Source organism: Loxodonta africana, chromosome 22 (assembly GCF_030014295.1).
Source record: "Loxodonta africana isolate mLoxAfr1 chromosome 22, mLoxAfr1.hap2, whole genome shotgun sequence".
Classification (NCBI taxonomy): domain Eukaryota; kingdom Metazoa; phylum Chordata; class Mammalia; order Proboscidea; family Elephantidae; genus Loxodonta; species Loxodonta africana.
In genome coordinates, this window is record NC_087363.1 from 27,449,231 (window position 1) to 27,461,774 (window position 12,544).

The 12,544-nt window shown below is 44.5% G+C and overlaps 1 protein-coding gene across 7 annotated transcripts in view; it reads right to left on the reverse strand.

Annotated features, from left to right (window-relative positions):
• Nucleotides 1-12,544, reverse strand: part of LARS2 (leucyl-tRNA synthetase 2, mitochondrial) — a 205,461-nt gene that overhangs the window by 121,880 nt on the left and 71,037 nt on the right. For all 7 annotated transcript variants that reach the window (XR_010319012.1, XR_010319011.1, XR_002785685.2 and 4 more), the window contains one exon: nt 3,410-3,499. Coding sequence is in view for 1 of the 7 variants with exons in the window: in XM_003409701.3 (XP_003409749.1) it covers nt 3,410-3,499 (90 nt within the window). In the remaining 6 variants the exon portion in view is untranslated. The remainder of the gene's footprint in view (nt 1-3,409; nt 3,500-12,544) is intronic.

The window sequence follows — 12,544 nt, forward strand, 5'->3', positions numbered from 1 at the left end:
CTAGACCTGAAGCAATATGGACAGACCCTGAGTGTGGAGACAGAGAAGTGAGTGTCCTGTAAGAGAGCACCACACACAGACATACAGGCTTTGTGTGAGAAATGTTTACGATAGTACATTAGCATGCCACATCACTTCACATCCCATCCACATAAAACAACAGTAACCACGCAACTCAGGGTAGGTAACACTGGACAATCGGACTGATGACACACACAGCTGCTCTCACTGTCCAAGAACTGCGTACTCTTCCTTGCGATGCCAGGTTACCTGCATCTGCTTTGCTGTGGGTTTTTCATGGCTTATAACTTTGACGTTTATCCTTCTTGCTGTCACTTAGTATACATGATGTAGCTTATTACATCTTTCTCCTCCTGCCTGGGCCCGTGAGTGATTCCAGTGTGGGAACCCCTTCTGGATATAATTACTGTCCACCAAGAGCAAGGGAAGGTTTTCATTGGCTGATTTTTGGAAGTAGATAGCCAAGCCTTTCTTCCTTGTCCATCTTAGCCTAGAAGCTCTGCTGAAACATGTCCAGCATCAAAGCAACATGCAAGCAACACACAACTGATGGAAAACCCTATGGATCATGGGAGTCCGATCCGAAACCAATCATGGAGATGGCGCAGGACAGGGCAACGTTTTGTTCCATTGGGCATGGGGTCATCATCAATTAGGGGCTGACAGCAACTAACAACAACAACAGAGCAAGGGAGAGTCTTCTGCGGATGTATGCGTCAGGCTGCTAGATCAGCATCGCATCTCCTGCTTGGAGTGAAAATTCCTGATCTGAGTTTCCCACGAATTCTCCTCCTGCTCTTTTGCTTCTCCATACTGAATAAACAATGCTCGGAAAAGTTACCCAAACCTTAGAAATAGGCACATGGGATCGAACCTTAAAAACAGGCACATGGGATCACTGAGTGTTCTTTTCCTGTAGGCTGGGACTGTCTAGCAGGCCCGCATCCCCTGAGGCTTATCTGACTTTCTAGGGATGTGTATTTTTGTTTGGCTTCCTATTTACCGTTGTTGAGGGTATTTTACAACTCTGTATAGAAAGAGGTTAACTTGTAGAAAACTGAGATAGCAATGCAAGTTATTTTTGTCTGAGACTAATACAAATGGCTCCCATCAAATGACAATGAAAATGATTTCCGTCTCACAGAAAAGTCAGCCCCAAAGGTTAGGTTCACTGCCTTGTAGGGCATTAGGCAGTCTTGATTGCATTAGCAAATTCATTTCTGCATTTCTGTGACTCTATAAACCTCTGTTCCTTGAATTCTTATTTGAATGAGTCTTAAAATCTTACTGGTTCCCTCACTAATTAATGAGTTGAATAAAATCTTTGATACACACTCATTTTAAGTTGATACGGGAGTCATGTTTTTAACCTTTTGAAAATTATGCATTAACAATACAGAGCAGTCTCCTGCAGTCAGGACTGTTGACTAGGTATGCCTCTGTCTCTCACCATCCTCAATTCCTTACCTCTGGGCATATGGTGCGTTAAGAAACTAAATTGACCCAGGAGAATCTGTAGTGGTTGAACATTCGGATGACTCAGTTCCACAATGTTCCTACTCTTAATTTACCCTAAATGTTAATGGACACTCACCACTCTCCCCCACCCCAAATAAACTTAACAAATCTTTTAAGCAACCAACATTCGCTCCATTTGTTACTTCTCAATTTTCTGAACCAGTGCGATTGGCACTTTCTATTATGACTGGAAGGTTCCATACCTGCGCTGTCCAGAGCTAACTGCATGCCACGTGAGGCTATCGAGCACCTAGGATGTGGCTAGTGTGACTGAGGCACTGAGTTTTTACTGTTAGTTAGTTTCTCTTTACTTTAAATTTCAACAGTCACGTGTGGCTAGTGGCTATTGTACCGGACAGTGCAGTTCTAGGCCACACTGTGACGCCCTCTCCCTCCTCTCATGGCATCCAAGCCGTATCTACTATTATTGAGCTCCTGCCATAAAAGCACCTGCATTTCTAGGGGGACCACCATGTATAGACATTGTGACATATGTTCTTTAAATATGACCTCTAATCTTCCAAGCGAAACTCTGGCGGTATAGTGGTTAAGCGCTACCGCTGCTAGTCAAAAGGTTGGTGGTTCGAATCCACCGGACGCTCCTTCGAAACTGTATGGGGCAGTTCTACTCTGTCCTATAGGGTCGCTATGAGTCAGAATTGACTCAACGGCAACGAATTCTTTTTTAAGTCTTCCAAGAACTCTGCAAGAAAGGTGTTCCATGCCTGTTTGGCAGATGAGAAGCCACACTTCCTGGCAGAGGAAGTAGAGCTGGGCTTTGAGGAGCCTCCATTCCTCCTATGCTCCACCTTTGATCCCAGGACGTTTACAGGCACCGGACACTGCCATGTGCTGGGAATTCGAGAGTGAAAGAAGCCTGTGTCCTGTTCTGGAGGCACCGAAGGAGCCAGGCAGCAGATCCGTAAACCAAAAACAACAACCCAAACTGGGAAGTGCTGCAGTGGAGGGGCACTGACAAGGGCGCAGTGACGTGGCAGCACCCAACGTCAGCAGGCTAAGAGCTCCTAATAGCCAGTGTGCTTGTTGACTCAAAAACCGCCAAGACACTTGTTATGGATTAAATTGTACCTCTCCCAAAATATGTGTTGGAACCCTAATCCCTATACTTGCAGATATATGCAATATTATTTGAAAATAGGCTTTCCTTTGTTATGTTAATGAGGCCATATCAATGTGGTGGATGTCTAATCACTACTGAGTTATAAACAGAGCAGATTAGACACAGACTGGGGAAGACATGCCACGTGAGGATCACCAAGAACCACAGAAGGCCTAAGGCTACTAGCAAGGAAGGAACAGACGAGGCCAAGGCCCTGATTTGGACTTTTGGCCCCCAGAGCTATGAGAAAATTAATTTCTGTTCTTTGAAGCCATCCACTTGTGGTATTTGTGTTACAAAGTGCTAGGGAACTAAGACAGACCAAAAAACCAAGCCTATAACCACCGAGTCAATTCCAACTCCTGGCAACCCATGTGTTACAGAGGAGAACTGCTCCATAGGGTTTTCTTGGCTGTAATCTTTATGGAAGCAGGTAATCAGGCCTTTCTTCCTTGGTGCAGCTGCATGGGTTTGAACTGCCAACCTTTAGGTTAGTAGTTGAGAGCAAATCATTTGCGCCACGTAGGGACCCTGGAAACTAAGACGACACCCATGAAAAAAAGTGACCAGAGAAGAAGCGCAACATGTAGTTGCTTTCTAGGTCTGCTGCGATTAATTTCAGGAACTTGGACTAGTGTTCCTTTTCACTGCCTCTGTGCAAACAGGGTTTGATTCTTATTAACAATGATGCGTTCTAAGAAGATAAAGAAGATTAACGAGATTTTTAAAGAGCAGCTAATTTTACCTTACCTCCTTTTGATAGGCCAGTCCAGCTTCATAGAGTTTAATAAAGAGGTACTGAGTCCATCTGTAGTAATCTGGCAAACATGTAGTTATTTCCTGCCAAAAAAGGGGGAAGAAAGGCATGAAAAGGTCATTGTGAACATTTCCCCCACTGTATGCATCAGCCTTGCAACTCAATTTTGAAAAGCAATCAAAGCACAAAAATATTTACCAACCTATAATAATTTCACCAATTTGCAAAGTGAGAGAAGTAATTTATTCCGGGAAAAGAGATGTTGTTGAAATGTCACCCCCATCTTTCCCAGGGCATGTTCAATGATGAGAAACTCAGTTTCAAGATTCCACTCATCCATCCCCCACACGCAACTGATGGGTCCACGACGTTGTAAGAAATCAGGTACTGCATCATTGCCAGCATATTCTGGGGCCCATGAAGCTAATTCATGAATGTATGATAGATCATTTGAAAAAAAAATTGTTTTTAATTTTGTTGTTGTTGTTGAGAATATTCATAGCAGAACATGCACCAATTAAACAATTTCTACATGTACGATTCAGTGACATTGATTACATTCTTTGAGTTTGCAACCATTCTCACCCTCCTTTTCTGAGTTGTTCCTCCCCCATTAACATAAACTCACTGCCCCCTAAGGTTCCTATCTGATCTTTCAAGTTGCTATTGTCACTTTGATCTCATACAGATAGTTTTTAAAAGAACATAATGTTCAAGGCAGACATTCTTTACTAGTTAAACTATTGTTTGGTTTTATGAAGACTTCAGGGGACATTTTTGGTTTAAAGTTTAAATATTATTTCAGGGCTATAGTTTCCAGGGGTTCATCCAGCCTCTGTGGTTCCAGAAAGTCTGGGTTCCATGAGAATTTCAAATTCTGTTCCATAATTTTATCCCTTTTGATTAGGACTCTTCTACAGAATCTTTGATCAAAACATTCAGTAATGGTAGCCAGGCACCATCTATTTCTTCTGGTCTCATGGCAAAGGAGGCAGTTGTTCATGGAGGAAATCAGCCATGTACGAATGTAACTCATTTTGAAAGCAATCACAAAACTCAAGAGGAATTTTTGCCCTCTTTGGCATGATCTTTATATCATGCTTTGTGTTTCCACATATAACTGGGCCTGGTGGCGTCTTTAGACTCATTATATTCCATTATGTGACTCAGGCCATTAAAAACACTATCAAATATTAATTTAGTCAGTGAGGAACTATCTGCTTTGTATTTCCAAGCCCAAATCAAATGTTCCCAAAATTTACTTTCTGTCCTGAAAACACACTTGCTGCAGAATCTTTAAAAATAGATATTAACTACCCCGTAAGGTCTGCGGTTGATCAAAGGCAAATAAGGGCAAAAACACCTGCACTGTCACATCATCTCTTTCCTGGTGCTCTAATTTAAAAAATGAGTGGTTAACATAGAAACGGATGGGTGAGGGCAGATATTCCACACAAATGGTTCTATTTGTAATGGAGTTTTGATGGAATGCGCTTCCATCAAAAGTGCAAGCAACTCAGTCTTCCTTAACGTAAATAAATGAAGAGAGAGCTTATAAAACCCAGAATGGGAGGGCCTGTGGGGTAGGAACTGAGAACGGAAGGAAGGCGTCACATAAACGCCTGGTGCTCCCAAGAGATTGTTTTTCTTATATAAGATTCCTAGGCGCTTTCATGGGCTGTTTCCCTGCAAGGCAGGTAGTGCTAACAAACAGCCTTGCTCACCCTGTAGCTGTCCCCATGGCAATGCTGTAGTTTCTGAGCCACACACACGACACAGCCTGTACCAGTTCCTGGCGGCTCCAGGTCACTAAGTCTGCAGGGACATCAGGAACAAAGAGCTCAGCAACTGAAGAATCAGACCAGCATACTGCGAAGGGACTTGCTACCCAAAGCCTCCAAATTCATCCTTGAGGTACCATATTCTCTTCTTTGCCAGCGACCCCTACTGCAGGCTCGGCACAACACTTGTTTTCCAGACAAGCAACTTTAAAACTTCTATTTTTAACAAGATCCAGGGTGGGAGCTATGTTTGCTTTGTTTCGCTTTGTACACCATTGTATGCTAAGGTCCTGGCACAGGGGAGGCACCCCAAAGTTGTCACGAATGAAGGACAAACTAAATAGACACAAGAAAGCCTGCATACTTGATCAAATTTGCATCCTGCATGTAGGTTTCGCAACCTAAATTCAAATTACATTCTGGTCCCAAGATAAACCCCACAGGGGATGGGGCGAAGAGCAGGGTCAAATATGTTATTGCGGGTATGTTTAAAAAAAAAAATCCTCATCCATTAGAGGTTTAAAGAAGTATTTTTTAATGACAGCTGTTAAATCTGGGCTGTAGGAGTGCATTATTCTCTATTTTTCTGTATATTTGAAATTTTTCATAATAAAAAAATCAAAATACTTCTAAAGAGTATATATGTATATATTTTCTTAGCCCCTGGATCTGCTTCCATAGATGGAGAGTAAAAATTACATAGAAATGGAATAGTGTTAATAGAGCCAGTCAGGAAAAAAATTTTTTTTTAATCCAACCATGCATTTGCTTATGTTCAGTACTAAGTGACAGGTAATGGAAAGTACATTTTCTTTGGAAGCGTGGCTCTGAGGTGGGGAGGGGCTAGGAGGTTTCCAAGCCCCCTCTTTCACTCTAGCTCCAAATTGGGCCTGACCTATTTCATTTATACAGTCATGTGTCACCTGACGTCCACCATATATTCTGTGAAATGGGACATTACGTGATTTGGACGCTGTGCGAACACTGTATCATATACTTATCAAAGCTATATGGGACACCTTTTGTTTCACTTCCAAATCGATGCTTCTCTTTTGCCTCTTGCTGCTGCTGTCACTAGCACTGGTTTTGCTGCGTTTGGGGACCATGACGTACTTCACAGTAATATTTTCAAAAGAAAATCAAACAGAGATAACACTACAACATTCAAAAGACTTGAGATAAATGAGATAGGCTGTTGCTGCCTATGAGTTGAAGCATACACTGTTATATGGTAAACTTTTCATTGTAAATAGGGAAAGCTTCCATTAAAATAAGGACAGAAAGTACAGTACAGTACATACATAAGCCAGCAACATAGGGTGTTTATTATGAGTACAAAGACATATAGGTTATACGTGTACTGCACCATTATACACTGGTGGGTATGTACTGCACCATTATACACCACAGCTCGATCACTTTGTGTATAAGAGACGTGAGATATATCTGTTGTGTGCTGGAAGCTTTTGCGTTCCCTACGATGATTATGTCTGCTAAGTCCCATTCTCCAGTCGGGATTTCTGAACTCTATCAAAACCTTATGGGATGACAGTAGTTATGTGGACAGGTGCTGCCTGAACGGATGCTATGCGGCACATGACTGCATTGAATTTCTGCACATGTCATTGGAAAAGAAAGTAATGTCAGCTGCTGAAAGAATACATCTGGAAAAATCCCTGCTCCAGGACCATCACTCCAAACACTGATGGTTTTATGTGAATGCATGTTCACAGCACGAGCACATGAAAGACAGACACCTGTCCCATCACGCTGAAGTGCCTGACTCGCCCTGAGGTGGCTGGGAGTGTCCTGAGGACAGAGACTGGGCTCCTGTCCATTTCATGCCCATCCTGGGCTGCACACAGGGCCCACACCAGTCCCTCGGGAATGTCCACTCAGTGAAGAAATGCCAGAGCAGGCGCTCAAAAGGCACACCAGTAGTCCAGCATCACAAGAACCATAAACATGGTCAGGAATAGACTGCTCAGAAAAGCATTTCCTGAAAAAGCCAGAGAGCCCTTCTGGAACCTCGCTTGATTTGCTGATTTAAAAGATCAGCTATTTCTAGTCTCCTAATGCCTCATCTCCGTCAAAATCATCAGACATCTTTCTAAAATAATAGCTTTTTTGCTTAAAAGCTTTTAGTCAACTGGCTGGAAATCAAGACTTCCATGTTTGCACTGGGAACTACCTGCTCAAAACCTAGTCCTATAGACAGAGGCCTTCTGGGAGTTTCAGCAGCCACAAAGCCTCTCTCTAAAGCAGGGGTTCTCACCCGGGACAATTTTGCCTCCCAAGGGACATGTGGCAATGGCTAGAGACATTTCTGGCTGTCACAACTGAAGGGGAGGGCATGCTATTGGCACCTAGTGAGCAGGGGACAAAGATGCTGCTGAACAGCCTACAAAGCACAGATCAGCTGCACACAGCAAAGAATGATCCAGCTCCAATGTCAATAGTCCCAAGCCTGAGAAGCCCTGCTCCAAAGTTTAGTTCTTTCAGTCTGAGTCTGTAACTACGGTCGGATTAAAGGAGATTGAGCCAAGCAATTCTCTGGTTAGCAGTCCACAAAAAGCGATAAATTAGATAAAACATCATGGGGCAAAGAGGAGCATGGCTCTCAGCTGCCTCCAGGCTCCCTTCTCCAGCTGGGGCAGCCCCAACTCTGCTGAGCATGGCTGCCCGATGCAGCCACAGGCCTTTCTACCAACACTGAAGAGACACCAGCAAAGGCTGGGGCTGCAGGCTGATGAGATTCTGAAACTGTAACGCATGCATGATGCTGAGCACTGAAAATGACAGAGTGATTTTACCATCTAAATTTTAAATCATTAACGTGCCTTAAGAAGTTGTCTGGCTTGGAAAACCCCTTGTAATATATTTATATAGTAAGTGTCCTGTTTTGAAGCTAGTGAGGCATATTAAAGTTTTTCTTGACACAGCATCACTTTATCCCTTCCCATGAGATGGCTGGTGAACAAACAGATGTTCACAGATCATCTGTTGGTTGTCCAAACCCAGCTGTGCCTGTGACCCACAGGGGGTCCTGCATCTGTGGGGCTTCCTGATGCCACATCTGCCCACACTATGGAAGAGCACCAACTCAGGAAGGCTTCTTAGTGACACCGCCAGGGAAGTCAAATCAAAGTTCTTCATGGGTCCCCAAAATGCTTTTCATCCTCTGCTTTCCTTTGCCCTGCTTTCCAAATGAGCCGACACCTGCATTAAGGCACCCTTACCTTTAATGCAAAGTCAGGTAATTCAAAGTTATAGCTTCAAAAGCAATGGCAATTCGGCTACAATCCACATAGATCTCTGTAAGGACGTCAACTTTTATATCCCCCTGAGCCCTAGAAAGCGCCGTCTAGCTGCCAAGAGACCTAATTTATACATCCAGTATCTCAACTTGAATCATCCCTCCACATGCGATTTTACATTCCACAATACCTGGCTTTTAGGATTAAAAACATTTTGCACGTTCACATCCAAACACCGAGGCCAATGCGGAAGGTGAACTCAGAACACAAGTTAGGCTCAAGGCCTCCTCCTTTGAGACCTGCCACCCACACCTCAGTGACTATACAAATTAATAGCGGAGCCAGCCTTGTTCCTGCAGCAGAGTGATGCAGCAATGACGAAGGCCAAAGAGGCTGAGCCACAGGAGTCTACCTTCCTCTCTCTGCACTAAAATAACATCTGGTCCTTAGAGGAAGAATCACAGCAATCAGTCACCCTCTGTGTACCCACCGAGGTCTCCTGAGGCTAACACTTCTTGCTCCAGGAAAAATGTCTGAGACAGCATGGTCTAAGGGGAAGACAATCCACTATGGAGCCATCCGACCTGGGTTCAAGTCCTTGCATCATCACCAGCTTTGTGGCCATAGCCAAGTTTCCCTGTCTAGAAAACAGGGAATAAAGCTCATCTCAGAGGCTTGTTGTGAGGATGAAATATGATAATGTATGTGGAGGACAAAGTCCCCAGGTAGCACAAGAGGTTTTCGATTGGCTGTTAACCTAAAGGTCAGTGGTTCAAACCCATCTAGCACTGCCGAGGAAGAAAGGCCTGGCAATCTGCTTCCGTAAAGATCACAGCGGAGAAAATCCTATGGAGCAGTTCTACCCTGTGGCACATGAGTCAGAATCGACGGCAATGTGTTCAGTTTTTTGGTTTACGTAAAGTGCAACACTGGGCACACAGGAGGAATCGACCAATATTACTTCATTCAAAGAGTGTCTCATGGGAGGGATGGGGTTGGCTTCGTTACCACAACACTCAGAGAGGAAGGATATTGCCTCCATTAGACTACTGGGGCAAGGTGAGAGGGAAAGGAGAGGGCTGGGGTAAAAATAGCTTACTATCAACTTATGACAAAAACCATTTTCTGACTAAAAAGAGATGATATTTATAAGTGAAGGACCAAAACACATGACCCAGATGGAGAAATTCACACAAGGCCGGTCTCGGTCACCTCTGGTGGCAGCCTCCCAAGCCCCCCAGAGGGCCTGCCAGGTCACCTCCCAGGGGCCCTTCTGCTCTGACAGGATTTGGCTGGGTCTTTGTTTCTTGGCCCAGTTGCATCTCAGACTGATTGGTCCCAGATCACAGAACAGCTAAACTCAGCCAAAGCCATCATGCATTTAATTTGCATTGCAACCTCACAGTATTTAGGTTACCTATCAAGAGCTATCAAGAGCCCTGGTGGTACAGTGGTTAAAGTGCTCAGCTGCTAACCAAAAGGTTGACGGTTCAAACTCACCAGTCACTCCATGGAACAAACATATGGCAGTCTGCTTCTGTAAAGGTTACAGCCTTGGAAACCCTATGGGGCAGTTCTACTCTGTCCTACGGGGTCACTATGAGCTGGAATCATCTTGATGTCAATGAATTGGTTGGTTGCTTGCTTGCTTAGTTATCAAGAATGTAACAAAACAAATAAAAAGCAGAGGCAACATGTTCGTCAAGTCAGTGTTTCTGCAGCCTGGTACAATGTAAAATAAACAAGGTAGGAAGGTGAGTGACACTTTCTAGCTACAAGGCATCGCTCCCCAGCCCCCTCACCAGTCTCACTGTGCTGCCTGCCTTCAAAACAGTCAATCAGGGAAACAGAAGAGAGAGGCAGAGCAGGCACATACCTTCTCAAAAAATGGTCTTTTGTAATGTGCATTTTTGTCATTTGTTCTTTACTGCAACAGATCAAAAGAGAACTTAGGGTAACAGCCTTGCTTTTTATTCCTCCCCAGGCTTTCCTATCCCACAGGGAGGGGGTTCAGATACAGCCCAGCTCGCAGCCCCAGGAACTGGCCTCAGATGCATATGGTGCTTCTGTTTTGGTTTAGGGTTTTTTTTTTTTTTTTTAATCCATTCAACTTGCATCAACGTTCCTCAAGGTGGTGGTTCAAGGTCGCAGTCCACAACTCTATGTACCACTGGGCTGGATGAAGGAAGGATAGCATTAGGGCTAGTGTTAGCTCTAGGGTTTGCATTAGTGTTGAGGTTGTATTTAGGGTTATGGGTAGGGTTAGGGTTACAGTTGGGGTAAGGGTTAGATCTAGCATTAATGTTAGGTTTAGTGTTAGGGATAAGAAGTAGGGTTAGGGTCAGGTTCATGGGCACAGTTATGGTTGAATGAAAGCGGTTAAAGTTACGGTTATGGCTAAGGTTAGATCTTGGTTTAAGTAAGGGTTTTTACAGGAAAATGTGCCAGATCTTAGGACAATTATGGCCTCCCCTACACTAAGCCCTCCAAACTTAGCACTGGTTCTCAAACTTGGGTGTACTTTGGAATCCAGCTTTAAAAGTTACTGATGCCTGGTCTCACCTCCAGAAATTAAATATGCAGCTAGAGTCGAGAACCACTGCAAAGAGGCCACATCTCCTTCCCAAATACTGCCAAGAGGGGTCCCGCTCTTGTGTCTTGTTGAACTTAGGGAAACAGGAACTGACAGGAGCTAAGAGCACAACTTGGTCCATACAAAATTTCTAGCAAGGCGCCCAGTACATTGTGATAAGGATCCCTCAGTGAACCTGCATTTGATTCAAATCTCCCTGCACACCTCGACCCTACCCCAACACAGACTCTCTCGGTCCTCCCACTCAATTCATACTATTCTTGGTTTTCATAAAACAAACACAATAAGACAACGATGAGAAATAAGCACCTTAAACCCACCTTCATGGCAACAGACACACAGACTTGACTAGGCATCTACCTGTGCTCAGTGACCAGCTGCTTAAAAAGGCCAGACTTCCAGCCAGCTCAGTTCACTTCCTGGAAGCGTAGTGGTTTTTGAAGCAAAGGCTGCAGAAAGCCTACCGAGAGTGGCCTGTGCCTTCCCTGGGGCTTCAAGTTCAAGGGAAGAGATGTGGTTTCTTTGCAGGAACTAACCATCTTCCACTTAGGAAGATGGTTAGTTTCTCACTTGCTGTTAGGAGCTGTCAAGTCCATCTCGGCTCACAGCAATCCCACATGACAGAGTAGAGCTGCCCATAGGGTTTTCTTGGCTGTAATCTTTAAGGAAGCAGATCACCAGGTCTTTTTCCCACAGAGTCACTGGGTGGGTTTGAACCGCCAACCTTTCCGTTAACGGCTGATTGCTTAACCGTTCCTTCCTTAGATGCTCCTACATGATCCTCGGGCAAGAGGGAAACAGAGAAGGCCAGGCGGTTCAGCAAAGCCCTGGCTTTGAGTCTGAATTAAGCCTTTCCTGTGTGTAACAAGGAGCCCTGGTGGTGCCCTGGTTAAGGGCTCAGCTGCTCAGGTTTGGTTTGGTGTATACAAGCACCCAGGCAGTTTACAAAGAACGAAAATCATTTGCCATCAAGTCAATTTCGACTCACAGTGACCCCATGTGTGTCAGAGTAGAGCTGCACTCCATAGGGTTCTGAATGGCTGATTTTTTGAAAGTAGATCTCTAGGCACAGGATGGACTCAAAACTCCAAACTTTTGGTTAGCAACTGAGTGCATTCACCATTTCCACCACCCAGGGATTTCTGTACATAACTCTACGCTCCCTAATTGCTCCTCCCTTCATCCCCTCATCTCACTTCTCACAGTGGCTCTGAGATGCAGGCATTATGAGCTCTGCTTCACAGATGAGGAAATCGTGCCTCAGGGAGTGAGTGGCTCACCCACAAATGCCCAGCTCCTGGGTAGCAGGGGAAGCTGGAACCCTGATCTCCGGATGCAGAGGGGCACCAGGTCTTGAATATCACCTTGGGAAGGGCCCGACTGTGTGCTGACGGACTCAAACACACATGCTCCCAGGAGATCTGGGGAAATCGTATAGGACGAATGGGCTGGAGCACTCCCAGGTAAAGGAGCACCATGGTAAATTTTTTTTTTTTT